At 40.7% G+C, this 19577-nt stretch overlaps 1 protein-coding gene across 2 annotated transcripts in view; it reads left to right on the top strand.

The window, feature by feature from the left end:
• The window catches only part of LOC129830298 (protein bassoon-like), a 215734-nt gene extending 196934 nt beyond the window's left edge, over positions 1–18800 (top strand). For both annotated transcript variants that reach the window (XM_055892775.1, XM_055892774.1), the window contains exons 9-13: positions 7168–7299; positions 7444–7499; positions 7718–7853; positions 8141–8233; positions 12023–18800. In XM_055892775.1, coding sequence (XP_055748750.1) covers positions 7168–7299; positions 7444–7484 — 173 coding nt within the window. In that variant the 3' untranslated portion in view covers positions 7485–7499; positions 7718–7853; positions 8141–8233; positions 12023–18800. The remainder of the gene's footprint in view (positions 1–7167; positions 7300–7443; positions 7500–7717; positions 7854–8140; positions 8234–12022) is intronic.
• The last annotated feature ends 777 nt before the right edge of the window (positions 18801–19577 follow it).

Below are 19577 nucleotides of genomic sequence, written 5' to 3'. Positions count from 1 at the left end.
CATGCAAATTAACTGAATCCCCCAAAAACATTTCCACTGCATTTCAGCCCTGCCACAAAAGGAACAGCTGACATCATGTCAGTGATTCTCTCGTTAACACAGGTGTGAGTGTTGACGAAGACAAGGCTGGAGATCACTCTGTCATGCTGATTGAGTTCAAATAACAGACTGGAAGCTTCAAAAGGAGGGTGGTGCTTGGAATCATTGTTCTTCCTCTGTCAACCATGGTCACGTGCAAGGAAACACGTGCCGTCATCATTGCTTTGCACAAAAAGGGCTTCACAGGCAAGGATATTGCTGCCAGTAAGATTGCACCTGAATCAACCATTTATCAGATCATCAAGAACTTCAAGGAGAGTGGTTCAATTGTTGTGAAGAAGGCTTCAGGGCGCCCAAGACAGTCCAGCAAGTGCCAGGACCGTCTCCTAAAGTTGATTCAGCTGCGGGATCGGGGCACCACCAGTACAGAGCTTGCTCAGGAATGGCAGCAGGCCGGTGTGAGTGCATCTGCATGCACAGTGAGGCGAAGTACAATGTGCAGGGATACTGGAGCATTAGAGGTAGATATGAACATGGCAGCAGGGAATAGGAGAAAGCGACTGATAGCAGGTTGAATAATAATCATAATAATAATACCTAACAGTATCGCAGCAGCATAAGTGGTGGGTGGGTGTGTGCAAGGTGCTGAGTGTCAGTACTGTGTGAATACTGCCTTCAGAAATAATTTACACCCTTTGAATTGTTCCAAATGTTGTTAAAATGGATTTAATAGTCTTTTTTTGTCAATGAAGTGGAAGAAAAATTCTAACATTTGTAAAAACCAAAATTATGAAAACTTAAATACTAATATATCTTGATTACATAAGTATTCAGCCCCCTGAGGTAATAAATGTTCGAACCACCTTTGGCAGCAATTACAGTAATTTAGTCTTTTTGAGTAAGTCTCTAAGACAGGATTCCCCAACTGGCGTCCTGCGGGCCAAATTTAACACGTGGGCGGTTTTATTTGGTACCCCAAAGTTATCTGAGCAATAATTAATTTTATTGTTGGAAATAAAAGACTGGAAATAAGCTCCAAGTGATTTCAATTCAAGAAATCTGTTCCCAGGTATCCCCTCTCACGTAAAATATAGAGAGAGATACAGCTGAAGTCAGAAATTTACATACACTTAGGTTGGAGTCATTAAAACTCGTTTTTCAACCACTCCACAAATTTCTTGCTAACAAACTATCGTTTTGGCAAGTCGGTTAGGACATCTACTTCGTGCATGACACAAGTGATTTTTCCAACAATTGTTCATTTGATTATTTCACTTATAATTCACTGTATCACATTTCCAGTGGGTCAGAATTTTCATTACACTAAATTGACTTTGCCTTTAAACAGCTTGGAAAATTCCAGAAAATTATGTCATGGCTTTAGAAGCTTCTGATAGGCTAATTGACATAATTTGAGTCAATTGGAGGTGTACCTGTGGATGAATTTCAAGGCCTACCTTCAAACTCAGTGCCTCTTTGCTTAAACGCCTACCAAACCCGGATCCGGGAGCACCCCCATCACAAAAGCTGACTAGCATAGCCTAGCCTAAAGCCACAGGGATATCATATAATAAAATGTTAATGAAATCACAAGTCCAAGACATCAAATGAAAGATACACATCTTGTGAATAAAGCCATCATTTCTGATTTTTAAAATGTTTTACAGGGAAGACAAAATATGTAAATCTATTAGCTAACCACGTTAGCAAAAGACACCACTCCCATACTCCACCATTTTTTACTCCATCACCAGCTATCACAAATTCGACCAAATAAAGATATAAATAGCCACTAACCAAGAAACAACCTCATCAGATGACAGTCTGATAACATATTTATTGTATAGCATAGGTTTTGTTAGAAAAATGTGCATATTTCAGGTATAAATCAGAGTTTACCATTGCAGCCACCATTACAACTCTCACCAAAGCCACTAGATAACTACAGAGACCATCGTGTATTAGCTAATTACTCATCATAAAACATTTCTTAAAAATACACAGCGTGCAGCAGATGAAAGACACAGATCTTGTGAATCAAGACAATATTTCAGATTTTCTAAGTGTTTTACAGCGAAAACACAATATAGCGTTATATTAGCTTAGCACAATAGCGAACATCACACTAGCATTGATTCAAGGCAAAAATAGCTATAACGTATAAACCACCAAAATATATAAATTTTTTCACTAACCTTCTCAGACTTCTTCAGATGACAGTCCTGTAACATCATATTACACAATGCATATAGAGTTTGTTCGAAAATGTGCATATTTAGCGGCACAAATTGTACTTATGCAATGAGAAAAGTAGCCAAGAGCTCAAGCAATCTGTCCGGCGCCATCTTGGAAAGCCACCTACTTTTATCGAAAACTATTCATAAACTTGACTAAAAAAATACAGGTTGGACAGCAATTGAAAGACAAATTAGTTCTTAATGCAATCGCTGAATTACATTTTTAAAATTATCGTTACTGCGCAATACAGGCTGCGATAACGCAATGCTATACTGCAAGAAATGGCGTCTCATGCATTTTACTTTTTCCAACAGAACAATTAATTAACAGCATAAAGACTGCTTACTATTAGCTGAGCTTCAATCAGAATCTTGGGCAAGGTGTCCTTTCTTCAAAACAATCGTCTTTTGGCTGAAAGATGTCCTCTTGTCCAGTCGAATTAGCCGCTAAACGTTAGCCACCCACTGGAGAGGTGCCCAACTAGTGGAAGCCCGTCACAAAGAAATCCAGGAAAATCGCAATAAACTGCTATAAACTGCTATAAGTCGGTTTAAATTAACTACCTTATGATGTCTTTAACACCTATAACGAATAAAAACATGACCGGAGATATAGAACTACTAAAACGAAAGCGTTTGCAGGACGTCATTGTGATGTCTTCTTGGTCCGGGCGCACCGTTGAAAAGGACGGTACTTCCTTTTCAACGGAAGTTGAATTAATATAAGGTCCCAGATTGCGCAATCGACTCCATTCAAATTCTCACCACTTACTGACATCTAGAGGAAGGCGTATGCAGTGCATGTACCCTCATAGCTTACATGGGGACTTATAAACTGACCTTAGAACAGGGACCTCGATTTCTGAAATCTCACTCCCTGACAGGAAATGTGCTGCAGAAAGAGTTCTGTTTCACTCAGAGAAATAATTCAAACGGTTTTAGAAACTAGAGAGTGTTTTCTATCCAATAGTAATAATAATATGCATATTGTACGAGCAAGAATTGAGTACGAGGCAGTTTAATTTGGGCACTATTTTTCCCAATGGTGAAACAGCGCCCCCATATTGACAAGAAGTTAACATCATGGGAAAATCAAAAGAAATCAGCCAAGACCTCAGCAAAACAATTGTAGACCTCCACAAGTCTGGTTCATCTTTGGGAGCAATTTACAAATGCCGGAAGGAACCACGTTCATCTGTACAAACAATAGTACGCATGTATAAACACCATGGGACCACGCAGCCTTCATACCGCTCAGGAAGGAGACGCGTTCTGTCTCCTAGAGATGAACGTACTTTGGTGCGAAAAGTGCAAATCAATCCCAGAACAACAGCAAAGGACCTTGTGAAGATGCTGGGGGAAACAGGTATAAAAGTATCTATAGCCACATTAAATGAGTCCTATATCGACATAACCTGAAAGGCCATTCAGCAAGGAAGAAGCCACTGCTCCAAAACTGCCATAAAAAAAACCAGACTACGGTTTGCAACTGTACATGGGGACAAAGATCGTACTTTTTGGAGAAATGTCTTGGTCTGATGAAACAAAAATAGAACTGTTTGGCCATAATGACCATCGTTATGTTTGGAGGAAAAAGGGGGATGCTTGCAAGCCGAAGAACAACATTCCAACCGTGAAGCACGGGGGTGGCAGCATCATGTTGTGAGGGTGCTTTGTTGCAGGAGGGACTGGTGCACTTCACAAAGTAGATGGCCTCATGTGGTAAGAAAATTATGTGGATATATTGAAGCAGCATATCAAGACATCAGTCAGGAAGTTAAAGCTTGGTTGCAAATGGCTCTTCCAAATGGACAATGACCCCAAGCATACTTCCAAAATTGTGGCAAAATGGCTTAAGGACAACAAAGTCAAGGTATTGGAGTGGCCATCACAAAGCCCTGACCTCAATGCTATAGAAGATTTGTGGGCAGAACTGAAAAAGCATGTGCGAGCAAGGAGGCCTACAAACCTGACTCAGTTACACCAGCTCTGTCAGGAGGAATGGGACAAAATTCACCCAAATTATTGTGGGAAAGTTGTGGAATGCTACCTGAAACATTTGACCCAAATTAAACAATTTCTGACCCACTGGGAATGTGATGAAAGAAATTAAAGCTGAAATAAATCATTCTCTCTACTATTATTCTGACATTTCACATTATTAAAATAAAGTGGTGATCCTAACTGACCTAAGACAGGGAATTGTTACGAGGATGAAATGTCAGGAATTGTGAAAACCTGAGTTTAAATGTATTTGGCTAAGGTGTATGTAAACTTCTAACTTCAACTATACATGTAATCATACACAAATGTAAGCAAGGTTTTAAATGATTATCTTTAAGGCAAATATTATATCTATTCGGTTAATTTGCCATTTTCGAGGATTTTATTTGTTAAAAAAATTGTTTAATAAATGTGTGTCCAAACTTTTGACTGGTATTGTGCATGTAAACAAGGCTGAAAAGTGACTGGTAGCAGGAATATATAAATACTTGTGGTAATATACTAATGGTAATATATACATGTAAACAGAAGTAATAGTGACCAGTAGTAGGATACATAGATAAATACTAATGGTTAAAGAAGAGTAGCGGTGGTAATAAATCAAATCAATAATCATTTTAGCAGCAGCTTAGGTGTGAGTGAGAGCAGTAGTTGTTAGCTATTTAACAGTCTTGTGGCCAGGGGATAGAAACTGTTTTGGAGTCTGTTTATCTGAGCCTTGATTCACCGGTACCGCCTGCAGTATGGGAGCATGGAGAACAGTCCATGTCTCAGGTGGCTGGAGTCTGACAATTGTTTGGGTTTTTTTCAGAAATAGTGGCATGTATGTCCTGGATGGTGTTTTATAGTCCCGCACCCATTCAAACGTTCAACCTCCAGCTGCGTACCCCCTCTAGCACCAGGGTCAGCGCACTCTCAAATGCTGTGTTTTGCCATCATTGTAAGCCTGCCACACACACACACTATAGGATACATTTATTACACATAAGAATGAGTGTGGGTTTTTATCACAACCCGGCTCATGGGAAGTGACAAAGAGCTCTTATAGGACCAGGAAACAAATAATAATATAATAATAATCAATAATTTTGCTCTTTATTTAACCATCTTACATATAAAACCTTATTTGTGAATAAAAAAGTGTGAATAACTCACCACAGATTGATGAGAATGATGTGCTTGAAAGGATGGGTTTTATTGGAGAGAGTCTCAGTCTTAAATCATTTTCCACACACAGTCTGTGCCTGTATTTAGTCGTTTTCATGCCAGTGAGGGCCGAGAATCCACTCTCACATAGGAACGTGGTTGCAAAGGGCATCAGTGTCTTAACAGCACGATTCTCCAATGCAGGATACTCTGAGCACAGCCCAATCCAGAAATCTGGCAGTGACTTCTGATTCAATAAAATTTTCACAGAACCGATTGTTGCAATTTCGATGAGGCTCTCTTGTTCAGATATCGGTAAGTCGACTGGAGGCAGGGCATGAAAGGGATAACGAATCCAGTTGTTTGTGTCATCTGTTTCTGGAAAGTATCTGCGTAATTGCGCACTCAGCTCACTCAGGTGCTTCGCTATATCACATTTGACATTGTCTGTAAGCTTGAGTTCATTTGCACACAAAAAATCATACAATAATGGAAAGACCTGTGTGTGGTACTTGTTAATGCAGACAGAGAATAGCTTCTTAATCATAGCCTCAATTTTGTCCCGCACATTGACTATAGTTGCAGAGGGTCCCTGTAAACCTAGATTCAGATCATTCAGGCGAGAAAAAACATCACACAGATAGGCCAGTCGTGTGAGAAACTCGTCATCATGCAAGCTGTTAGACAAGTGAAAATTATGGTCAGTAAAGAAAACTTTAAGCTCATCTCTCAATTTAAAAAAAACGTGTCAATACTTTGCCCCTTGATAATCAGTGTATGTTGTAAAAGCATTACATGGTCGCTACCCATATCATTGCATAGTGCAGAAAATACACGAGAGTTGCTCGTGGGCCTTGCTTTAACAAAGTTAACCATTTTCACTGTATTGTCCAAAACGTCTTTCCAGCTGTCAGTCATTCCCTTGGCAGCAAGAGCCTCTCGGTGGATGCTGCAGTGTACCCAAGTGGCGTCGAGAGCAACTGCTTGCATGGGCATTACCACTCCAATATGTCTCCCTGTCATGGGTTTTGCGCCATCAGTACAGATACCAACATGAGCAGCAGCAGGCTACATACGGACCATTAGTGGAATTCCCGCGAGAGAGTAACAGTTAATGTGATTGGATGTTAATATTTGACTAGGCTACCTGTATTTGACATTGTGTTGTTATTTCGCTGAACACTAGATGGTTGAATTTTATTTTTGGCAGTGAAACGAGGCTACTCAGGCGAGAAAAAAACCTCACCCAAATGCATAGCTTTGTTGGAAAATATAAACGGATAGTTCGATTCTTATTTTTTGTTTTTTTAATGTGAATCACATTTTTATTTGGCGTACCCCCGATGGCATTGCGCGTACCCCTGGTGGAATACCTGCTATAGTCTATACAGTCCCATCACCTCGCTAACAGTTGCATAGACAGTTCTGTGGAAATAGAGACCCGGGTTCGAAACAGTCTGTAAAGCGCAAATTGGGTATCAGATTTATGTCAAAAGCTGGTGTGGTCATCTCCAGATAAATGCAATGGCTTCAGACTGTTGTGTTAGTGTGCACTAAACTGGAGTATGGCATCAACTGGATTAAAAAGAAAGTATTTGAATTGAAAAGTACACCAAACATAGTTTACACTTATCGGCATTCAACTTAATTTTAAGATTCTTTCTCGTACTGTAGGTACATTTTCGGAGAATCAGTTTCTAATCATCATCCATCCCCCTCCCCCTCCCCCTTCTCCCTGCAGGCTCCAAGGCCGCCCCTAGACCCAGTGGCATCGGGAGCGCGGCAACAGGTCAACCGGGGATGGAGGGGGATAGTCTCCTCTCTAAAGTCCTACCAGGAAACCCTGCGGAGGCAGCAGGAAAACTAGGAGAAGGTGCCATGCTGGATCTCAGACGTTTTTACTCTCGCTCTCTCTGTGGAACTTTCATGTTATTCCGTCAACGTAACCTTTACAGTCCATTCTACTTGCTACAATATGCCTAATCTCTCTCTCTCTCTCCCTCCTTCCCTCCAACAGCTATCTCCGGTTTTGGCAAGAAGTTCACCTCGTTGTGGTGAGGTGTTGAGATGAAGGTAAGTGTTCACCTGTGTTACCAAGTAAAAATACTATTTCTTCTAACTGTGTGTGGGTGGTTCCGTTTTTTCCCCCAGACCACTTTGTGTGAATTGTTTGTAGGCCCTATGTGCAGATTTGAGTGTCTCTCCTGTGTCCTGAACAAGGATTTTAGAACGGTATGACAGCTCAGCCCAGTAAGTGACAAGTGGGAGTCTCACGGATCGTGTGATTTCAGGTGTCTGTAAATGTTATGGAGGACGTTGTGAGGCTTCGTACCAGAAAAACCTAGGAAGACCCCTGCTTTGTTTTACTATGAGAGAGAGAGGGGGGGGGGAGATATAGCCATCGATAGAGGAAATCTGAGCGCACTGGTGAGTCCAAAATCTCTATTCCCTGCCTAAAGCTCCCTCGTTTTCAGAAAATTACATCAACAAAACTACTTTGTAAAGTATGTATTTTCCAAAGAGACTCGATGGCTTTATCGTAGTGTAATATGGAAAAACATAAATGACAATTAACTTATTAGTAAGTAGTACATACAGTATTGTGTATATTTCAAGTTGCAGAATTTAAAAATATAATTGGAAAAGATTAGCGAACCTAACATGATCAAGATCAATCAGCTCAAGATTGATTGTTTTTTCCCACCCTCATTCAGCCAATGAGGACAGGAATCAATGGATGCTGCATGTTCCAGGCCTGAGCCCACGATTGCAGAGAAACAATGCTGCTTTCTCTGGCAGGCCAGACAGTAAGTAGTGCACACAGACTCATCGAACACAACTAAGATTAGAAAAGGTAGGATGGTGGGTACCTCTTAGTAATACACTAATGACACAAGAATTATCACAAAACAATAATCATTATTTACTAATATAGTTAATTATGCAGGGATGGTGTGGGAAAGATTTAGTTCGCAGTAAAGTAGATTCTAGATTCTTCATCTCTTAATATGTTGCAGTCAAGTAACTCCTGCTATTGTAGGCTGATACTGTTTACTGCAAACCAGCACTGCACCTTGCGCTAACCTTTTCATGAACCCTGACCCTTGACCCATGGGCTCTCTGTCAGCCTCTGCATGAGTGCACTGTAACAGCCATATTACTGTAACATCCATACACTGGCATTGACACTGCGATTCTCTAGGGCCAACCGCAGGTCACGTTTCTATGGGGAACCAGGGCTATAGAAGAGTCTGCCGAATGGCCTTCGATGTCCAAATGTATGTGACACAACCTTCATGAAGAGTTTTGATCTTACCTCCGAGGGTTAATATAAGGCACATTGAAAGACTCAATGAGAGAGCATGTAATCCAGGGTAAATTCTACCTACACTTGTCTGTGGCATTGTGTCATTCGTTTTGGCAGTGTTAGCACCATTTTGTTATCTTCTACCTCTTCTACCAGTTTATAGAGAGCATAGAAAATCCCATATTTGATTATAGTAGTTTGTAACTGAACAGCAGAGTATCTTGTGGTTCAACTGCAGTCCCTTTATACCACAAAGCATCGGGTGACAAATAGTTAAAGAAAAACACCACTCCAAAATTGGTATCATTTGGTATTTTCTTCATTAATCCACTGTTGATACAGTCCCAAAATGTTTTGCATGTCTGCAGTCAAGCGTAGCACAAGATATTGGACTCTCAAGAAGCAAAGTGTCACTTTCAAGAAGCAAAGAGTCACAAAAATGTTTAGTGGATTTTTCCTTTAAACAAAACACTCTACCCTCAAGCATGTATAGTTAGGGTATTGTTACTTTCTGGCTATCCCGCTGTTTTTAATAATGCAATAATAGATGAAGTGGGTTATCCGGTTATGAACTGGACTCATCATATTCACAGAGAACAGAGCACGCTCTCTGACTATGGACAGGCTCTTTGGCCGGTAACAGTATCCATGGATGGATATGAGATTGAGTGACGTGGTAATGTGTGCCAGAAGATTGTGTATCCATCCACCTCCCCCCGGGACCCCTTCTTCTCCACTCCCCCACCCCACAACATACACTGTACACTTCTCAACTCTTCACTGTTCATCCGCTACAAATACAGATGGCTCTGGTTTACCTTTGTTTGCTAAAGTAACCATTCTTTACCTTCCGTTCTCTCTCTACCAGCTCTTCTCTCTACCTCATCCTCATCTCTCTACCTCCTCCTCATCTCTCTACCTCCTCCTCATCTCTCTACCTCCTCCTCATCTCTCTACCTCTTCCTCATCTCTCTACCTCCTCTTCATCTCTCTACCTCCTCCTCATCTCTCTACCTCCTCCTCTTCCCCCATGGTGCATCATAGATTTCATATCACGCAGTGGTAACGTATGATTGCTTTGCTACGTTGAAAATGACAAACCAGCATTGTTCTATAACCTCTCCGGAGTAATTAACTAAGCCCAAGAATAAAGCTGTGGAACCAAGGCAGTGTTGGAGGAGGAAACAGAACAGCCACAACGTTTGTTTATATTATAGCATCATTGCCTTTGTGACAGAAGAGAACACTCCTGATTGGTTGATAATTGTGTTGTGAAGTTGTGACATCGGAGCCCTGCTCTCCCATGGTGCCCATTGAGGTCACGGCCTTTTAGGGTCACAGGGCGACTTGATTGTATTCACCGGGATCGAATTGTAATGAATAAGGCTAACAGCTACCTGTTCCACACAATACGTTTCGACGTGATATCTAAACGTCCTGTAACGTGACACCTGAACCGACCCCCTCATGCTTAACATAGCATTATTGAAGATAGCATTACCGTGTGGATCACCTGACATCGCCTGAGACTCACAGGAAGGCGGGAATATCACACACATCAAATTGTGCAGGAACACACAGACATTACAGGAATTGACCACTACGCTCACGGAGGCTTCCTTCTACCACAGTGGGGCAGTAGTGCACAGAATACGAGAGAGAGAGAGAGAGAGAGAGAGAGAGAGAGAGAGAGAGAGAGAGAGAGAGAGAGAGAGAGAGAGGAGAGAGAGAGAGAGAGAGAGAGAGAGAGAGAGAGAGAGAGAGAGAGAGAGAGAGAGAGAGAGAGAGAGAGAGAGAGAGAGAGAGAGAGAGAGAGAGAGAGAGAGGAGAGAAGGGAGAGAGAGAGAGAGAGAGAGAGAGAGAGAAGAGGGGAGGAGAGAGAGGAGAGAGAGAGAGCTGAGAGAGAGAGAGAGAAGAGAGAGAGATGAGACGAGAGAGAGAGAGAGAGAGGAGAGAGAGAGAGAGAGAGAGAGAGAGGAGAGAGAGAGAGAGGAGATGAGAGGAGAGAGAGAGAGAGAGAGAGAGAGAGAGAGGATGAGAGGAGAGGAGATAGAAGAGAGAGAGAGAGAGAGAGAGAGAGAGAGAGAAGACGAGAGAGAGAGAGAGAGAGAGAGAGAGAGAGAGAGATGAGAGAGAGAGAGAGAGTGAGAGAGAGAGAGAGAGAGACCATGTTACAGTACATTACATCATAGCAACCCAATGAACCCAATATAAAACCCCTAGTGTTGAGGACTGGAACTTTAGTTTGGAATGGCTGTCCCCGTGGGGTCCTGTTAGACAAGCTCAAGGAGAACCCCTTAACAGGCTCTACCGTAACTTCCCCTAGTATATCTGATTAACACGCCCTCATTAGCATAACACACAGTCACATCTCCTTAAACACATACTCCCGCTGGCTTATGATGATGATGTACAACTACAGCACCCATAATGCTCTGTAATCCTATACGGCTGTTATCTCAGTGGAGACGTTCCGGAAGCGAACACAATGTCTCCTTAAATAATACATTTAAGCGTGGTTGATTCCCTTCTGGAGAAGATGAATTTGAATCCAGTGTGTGACTGATGCATTATCGGTCGACAACATACAGTATGTCCGTCGGGTTCACCTGTCAGAAATGGCAGTGTGCTGCCTGAGATGCTGTATATCTGTAGTGCAAGGTGTTGCAGCCAACCATGCCATGATGACTAACCGCCCCATGTGACCACAGCCCCAGTCTGTCTCTCTCAGCATAGCGTTCTCATATACAGATATTGGTGCCGCTGATGGAATGAATGGAGCCTCGTGCACACTAAACCATCTTGTGTTTCGAGCTGTCTGTGAAATGGACTGTTCTGCTGTGTTTATGTCCGATACAGTGAGCGAGAGCCTACATGTAGGCTGCCATGCCCTTACAATCACAATATTCAATGAATGGTTGTTACTGTTAATATTTTGTTAAATGTGTTTCACTGAGGATAAACTGAGTGTAATGTAATAGAGAGGTAGTACAATTACATAACCTGCACAGACCTCAGTACACTGTACAGTTCAGTCCTGCTTTTCTTCTGCTCTTCTACCATCTAGTGTTGAATCATAGGATTTCACTCTGTTCTAATCGTATGCTCAACTCTGCATATAATGAGAGGGTTCATTTAGAACGCTTATTTCCACAGAATTATTTCATTAAGTTGTGCATTCCTCTGTCATTCATTGGAGATCCATTTAAATGTGTTTACTGTTTCATTCAGGCTATTGTAAGATACTCATAGGATACCAGTCACCTGACTTTGTGTTCACGTTCTCCAGATCGTTTTGCGGCCACCAGGCTGCAATGCCCACAGCCAAAGATCCAGGCCCCTGACACCCTGGGACCACCAGAACACCCTAGGGCTGTTGTCTGCACGGAGGTCCCAAGCCCCGAGGACCCTTCCAGAGAGCGGCTAGCTGAATAGAGAGCCTGTTCCGCCTGCTCTCTGCCACTGTCCAGGTTTTCAGCACCACCTCGCCAACAGCCATTATCCTTTGGGGAATGGGCTCTGTACTAAGGAATACTCCATCCAGCTGCTCTGTAGGAGGATGGGAGGGAGCCACAATACTGTGACACCCCAGCACACTGATGATGCTATCCTCTAGTCCAGTGGTTCCCAACCTCTTTTCAGGTAACTGAATTTTGATCTGCCCGGAGTACCACGGAAGTACCTCCTCATGTGCATTTTACCAGTCGGCCTATTATCTCATGAGTCTTCTCAAGTACCCCCCTGTTGATAGGCCAAATACCCCCCGGAAGTCCTAGTACCCCTGGTTGGGAACCACTGCTCTAGTCTGTGGGCTGTTGTGCTGCTGCCTGCTGGGGGCGGAACACATCCCAGGGGGCGTGGCCATGGTGGCAGGTTAGGATCCTTGATTCCGTAAGCCTGTGCTCAGACACACTCTCCTTTCATCTCCGAATAAAGAAAAGAAAACTGAAGCGCTTCGTAGGTTTTTCTGGTACTAAATACTTCCTGTTTCATTTGGATGCTGATAACAATTTAGGGAAGAAGAAGAAGAAGAAGAAGAAGAAGAAGAAGAAGAAGAAGAAAAAGAAGAAAAGAAAATACATAATAAGGACGACTAGCATGACGACTCCACGGTTAGTTCTGTTTTAATCTTTACATTCCAGAATGAAAGAAGGCACCGTTTTCTTTTTTTATGCTGACTCATTCTTTGTCTTTTTTTTTATGTGTCTAAGAAGTGTATAGTGGATTTAGGATTTTGAATGCATGGAACTTTATATCCAAGACCTTACACTGTTCACCATTTCAATCACAGAGGCCATAAGACACTGGTTAATAATAAAACTCATTTTAAAAAACTCCAAAAGAAGACAAGGTGGACATAACACTGAATCTGGCCACAGAATGGGAGAATCATCATTCGGGAGGTTTTGGTTGCACCATGAGAGTCGAATGTGGCTAGGTTTTTTTTTTTTTTTTGCCATTGCAAAGCCATTAAGAAAATAAAAAACATCCCCAGAACGTTTGGGTTCATAGTGTTTCTGAACCTTCCCACAACGTTTGGATCTCTGGTGTTTATTTTTTTATTTTTTTTATTTTTTACAACAGTTTTTCGTTCTCGCTCTGTATTTGCCTGATTTTCTGTTACATGATAGCGGATTCGCCTTAATCATGCCATTCTTTTTATTTAGAGGAAAGTGACATCTCTTATTTTTGTACTCCATGTTGTGTCCATAAAGCTTATTTTCATTGCAGACTTTTTTTTATGTGATAATGATGTCAGCTAGAACACTGGCTGTGAGATTCATTTAATATTTTTGTACGTTGTTTCACTTTTAGGTTTGAAATGATTTATATGATTTATTTTTCATACATTTATGTGTTTATGGTTGCCATAATAATTGATTACGTTATTTATTGATTTATGATTTATGATGATTTCTGAAAATGCAATAGTATGTGGAAGGAAATCAGTAAAGAACACAGTCTTGTGTCAAAATTAGTGGTCAGGAATGTGTTGCCTCTGTCTGTATATCTGAGTTGTGCGATTTTCTGCTATCACATCTTAACAGGGCCACACCTGGGTCACATTCACTAGGCACCAAACCGAAGAAACAACGGACTGAAACAGGGAGGTACTACCTGAAATTGTCCAATAAGAAACCCTAATTGTCATTTTTCCGTTGTAAAAACGTGTTGCAACGGTGTGCTCTAATGAATACGACCCTGGGAATCCATTCTTGTACTTTGTTACTGCCCAGACAAGGCACATACTATCTGCCCATTTTGATATGTGAGCACTGCAAGACAGCAGAGAGGCACCTAATACAAACCAGTGCAAATCACCATTGAATCTGACTTGAAGTACTTAAGCATTCTATTGTTGACTGTCATCATCATCAATGGGTTTTCGTGTTTTCTGGCTTACTACAAATGTTTTAATATCCAAAAGAACACAAAAAGGAAAAGAGATGATACTTACTGACTGAAGTAGAACATATAGGCGATGTGTTTCAAATATACTGAGGTTGACACACTGGAGAAACCTAGTCTGCGCACACTCACATGTGGCTGTATGAGTTATGTGCATGTTAAAGGTGTTTGGAGCATTAGACGCTGAAGGGTCAAAGATACAGTTGGTTCAGTCACAGATAGTTATTTGCCTTTGTTTTTGCGACCAAACTGCAAACCCCAAGATGTTGACAGTTGTCACAGAAACCTCTCAGGTCAGTGTTCTTCCTGCTGTTCTTTGCAGTGCAGTGTAGTTCGACTGGTCAGGTGGGACTGGTCAGGCACTCCGATGCTACAGGGGCCTACTGATGGGATCCCAAACCTGATGTATATTGTCTCTCTCTCTCTCTCTCTGTGTGTGTGTGTGGACGCTGGGATAAAGCATGCTCCGGCAAAATCTCAGTAACAGTCACTTCTGTATCGTTACGGTCCTGATGTCTGTGTGTATGTGTGAGTATGCGTGTGTTTCTCATCATCCTATTACAAAACCACAAAACAAACCAATATTTGAAAAATAAAACAGAAGTGTGTGGTCGACAGCAACTTTTCAATTTCAAACGTTCTATGCAATTAATCATATTTAGGGGAAATACTAGGGAAGAAAAAAAAAACTGAATATCACTCGTTGTCATGCCTGAGAAAAATACTGCTTTATTGTAGCGTTCCTGCTACAAAAACAAATTGACTTGTTTGTATATAGCTACAATACTTTTACGTCAGGAATTTGATTCAATGTTGTTGTTTTTGGGCATGTTTGAGTCTCCTCACTGAAAATTGGGACCCGTTGCCAAAGGATTAACTATATAGGCACCCTAAAACGGCAGGCTATTTCTATTTGTGCACTAAAGGCTATAGGGAATCGGATGCCATTTCTTTAATGTAGAATACTGTCATAAAAGTCTGCCATCTTATTGCTTCAAGCATGGGTACAGTGAATGGTCTTCTACGTACAGTACAGCTGTGGATCCCAATATTTGGCTGCCAATTTGTGCACTTCTTATTCCGTAAAGTGAATAAAGCTGCTGAAGAATTAAGCCAATTCTATGAAGAGATTAAATATATCAATTATATATACAGTACCAGGCAAATGTTTGGACACCTAATCATTACAGGGTTTTTTAAAACTATTATCTACACTGTTACTATGAAATAACACATATGGAGTCGTGTAGTAACCAAAAGTGTTAAACAAATCTAAATATATTTTATATTTGAGATTTTTCAAAGTAGACACCGTTTGCCTTGATGACAGCTTTGCACACTCTTGGCATTCTCTCAACCAGCTTCATGAAGTAGTCACCTGGAATGCATTTCAATTAATAACAGGTGTGCCTTGTTAAAAGTTAATTTGTGGAATTTCTTTCCTTAGTGCATTTGAGTCAATCAATTGTGTTGTGACAAGGTAGCGGTGGTATACAGAAGATAGCCCTATTTGGTAAAAGACCAAGTCCATATCATGGCGAGAACAGCTCAAATAAGCAAAGAGAAACGACAGTCCATCATTACTTTAAGACATGAAGGTCAGTCAATACGGAACATTTCATGAACTTTTAAAGTTTCTTCAAGTGCAGTCGCAAAAACCCATCAAGCGCTATGATGAAACTGGCTCTCATGAGGACCGCCACAGGAAAGGAAGACCCAGTTACCTCTGCTGCAGAGGATAAGTTCATTAGAGTTACCAGCCTCATAAATTGCAGCCCAAATAAATGCTTCACAGCAGAGTTCAAGTAACAGACACATCTCAACAACTGTTCAGAGACTGCATGAATCAGGCCTTTATGGTCGATTTGCTGCAAAGAAACCACTACTAAAGGACAACAATAAGAAGAGACTTGCTTGGGCTAAGTAACACATGCAATGGACATTAGACCGGTGGAAATCTGTCCTTTGGTCTGATTAGTCCAAATCTGAGATTTTTGGTTCCAACCGCTGGGTCTTTGTGAGACACAGAGTAGGTGAACGGATGATCTCTGCATGTGTGGTTCCCACCGTGAATCATGGAGGAGGTGGTATGATTGTGTGGGGGTGCTTTGCTGGTGACACTATCTGTGATTTATTTAGAATTCAAGGCACACTTAACCAGCATGGCTACCATAGCATTCTGCAGTGATACGCCATGCTGGTTAAGTTAAGATATGCAGTGATACGCCATCCCATCTGGGACTATGATTTGTTTTTCAACAGGACAATGACCCAACACACCTCCAGGCTGTGTAAGGACTATATGACCAAGAAGGAGAGTGATGGAGTGCTACATCAGATGACCTGGCCTCCACAATCACCCGACCTCAACCCAATTGAGATGGTTTGGGATGAGTTGGACCGCAGAGTGAAGGAAAAGCAGCCAATAAGTGCTCAGCATATGTGGGAACTCCTTCAAGACTGTTGGAAAAGCATTCCAGGTGAAGCTGGTTGAGAGAATGCTAAGAGTGTGCAAAGCTGTCATCAAGGCAAAGGGTGGCTACTTTAAAGAAACTAAAATAAAAATATATATTTTTATTTGTTAAACACTTTTTTGGTTACTACATGATTCCATATGTGTTATTTCATAGTTTTGATGTCTTCACTATTATTCTACAATGTAGAAAATAGTACTAATAAAGAAAAACCCTTGAGTAGGTGTGGTACTGGATATAAATATACAGTATATGTAAAACAAATACTATATATATATGATAATATATAACACAAATATTTCTGTAATGACAGGCACTTTTCATGATCAAAGGGGTTGACCTTGTGTGTGTACACTGCCAATACCTATTAACATAATATGATACTCGTGTAGTTTGAACGTTGATGGGAGGCTGCTGGCACTACAACGCTTGTTTCCTTTTAGTGTGACCCACAGAAAACCATTGTAGGCTATATCCACTCACCATTCATCTGGTTTGAAGGACCTTGGGAGGCTATAGTGTGAACATCCCTTAACCCACAACTCACTCTGTACACTAACTGCTATTTCAAGTATGGGCGAATTAGTTCAATGTAAAAAGGGGGAAAAAAGTGGAGATATTTTTACGACTTACATTCATGGAATATCTATACAGAAATATTATTTTATCATACAGATGAATAGTCATTAGTACACTGTCCATATCTCTATGAAGTTTATGGAATAGAATGATGATCGTTTCAATATTGACCTAATGGAGCTGATGCAAAGGCCTGCTTACAGTAAATAGACACTGGCATGGAAAGCACCTCACAGGCTCACTGCCATTAGAACAGACTGGTGACATATAGTCATTGTCCCCTGACTGGAATATCAGATATGTGTAAATTAGATATAGATATAGAGGTCATAAAAATAAAGCTGTAAAAAATAAATAAAAATAAGGGAAACGATATTTATCCAAATCCAATTATGACTTGTGTATGTTTATGTTTGAAGGAGTTTTTAACTGTGTTCAATCACTTTGCCTCAGGAATGCACACACAAAATGCACCGTGGCGAAACGAAAAGGGGACGTTAATATGCATCGTAGTAAGGGCTTATTATTCCAATGTTGGTCAATCAAGAAAGCCATCTTGTTACTGTCCCATCCAGTCCTACATCTACTCTGGCTTACATGGGCTCCAGACCACAGCATTTTGCCAGGGACAAATAAAACACTCATGTCTTTTTTTACGTCAACCAAAAATGTTGCTTTTAAAGTAGCATAGCAAACTGTGACGATCTGCCCTTACTGTGGGCGGTTGTGGATGGCTATGCACAGTGAACAACAAAAGTATTTATTACTATGGATGAAGAGAAAAGGGTGACAGACAGGTTTAGGAAGGGAATGCTGAAACATTTTTTTAAAAAGCTACAGGAAAATGTTTCACAACCAACCAGGGAGCAGTCATCTTTGAATATAGTGAAAAGTAACAAATGCATGAGCTAATGCAACCTAACGCCCGACTCCCCAGCCTCAGGCTTCTCCTTTCACCTGGCAACCATATTCACTGTAAATACCAGTCAGGACCATAGACCACGCTGTACAACATGTAAATGTCATACTAAACACCATCACAGGCACGGGACGCCATAGTGTGCAGTGAAGCCACACACGCCGACCTCGCCAAACTTGTGCTTTTGTGTAAAAAAAAAAATACAAAAAAAGAGCAGTTATTGCTTTTTTTTAAAGCATTGTGTATGTGGCTGGCTCGTGCAGACTGTGCAGACTAAAAACAGACTAAAAACAAAAAGTTGTATTCAGAAACATATTGGTCAGTGTCGAGTTTCTATACATGTTGTGTTTGTAAAATGAGAAGAAAAAAACCCTCAAAAGGGATATCCTGGCTTCCATATACGAAAAATGTTGGGGGGTGTATAAAAAAATGTAATCGAATTGAAAAAAGCTACAGAAAATAAAAGGCAGAGTCCCTAAATGAATAAAATGTTACATTCACTGTTGTAAGTGCAATGAGCTATACTTCATGTATCCATTGTAAAACATTGTGTATGTTTCAGTGTATTCCTGTAAACAATTGTATTAGACTTGGTGCATCATGTCATGTAATGTGATGAATGAAATAATGACCTTACAATACATTTCAAATCAGGAAAAGAATAAAAGAGAACAACAAAAAAACAACTGTTGCGTCAAGTAATCTGTCTAGAATTAGGTAGAAATACAGTCAGGTCTCCGCTGCTTCTTCACATTCAAATTCAAGGCTATTATAATTTTGTAATTTTACAACAGTTCTTATTGATATTCATTTTTTTTTATTTTTACCAGAATTTCAGTTTAGTTTCAGTTTGTTTTCAGACTTGATTTGATAAAAACATTTCTATTTCAGTTTTATATTACTTTGTTTGTTTTATTGTTAGGGAAAGAAAGTTGGTTTAAGCATGGGAGGCGAGAAGACATGTATGTGTTGTAGGCGTATGGGCATTGGTACTCAAGTACTATTTGAGATGGTCCATTCACACACATTTCCTAGCTGGCAAATGTCTAGATGGATATGGTCATTTATCAGTGGGCATACTACATGATAAAGAGGTATTTTACTGGTTAAAATCTGGGTCGGGACATTTTATAACCAGATCACAACCAGATTAAGACATATTTATCATGACGTCTTTTTGATGTTATTATGGTTGATATGTTTTTTGGTTGAAATCGGATTGAACTACTGACCAGTTATTCTTAATTCTACTCCATTAATAGAGATCTTTGTATATAAACATGGGAATACTGTTTGTGGGCCATGTACCCATTGCATATAAGACACTAGAGCGTTACAATTATAAAAAATTTTAGTAATGTTTTTTTGCCAGCAGGGTCTCCATGATTCAGTTTAGCACACTTGGCAAACAGCTGGCAGCCCGCATCAAAGCGGGTTAGGGTCTCAAGGAATACCGAACACAG

Source organism: Salvelinus fontinalis, chromosome 31, assembly GCF_029448725.1.
Source record: "Salvelinus fontinalis isolate EN_2023a chromosome 31, ASM2944872v1, whole genome shotgun sequence".
NCBI lineage: Eukaryota > Metazoa > Chordata > Actinopteri > Salmoniformes > Salmonidae > Salvelinus > Salvelinus fontinalis.
Note: the sequence above shows the minus strand (reverse complement) of the source record. Positions and strands in the feature narration are given on the sequence as shown.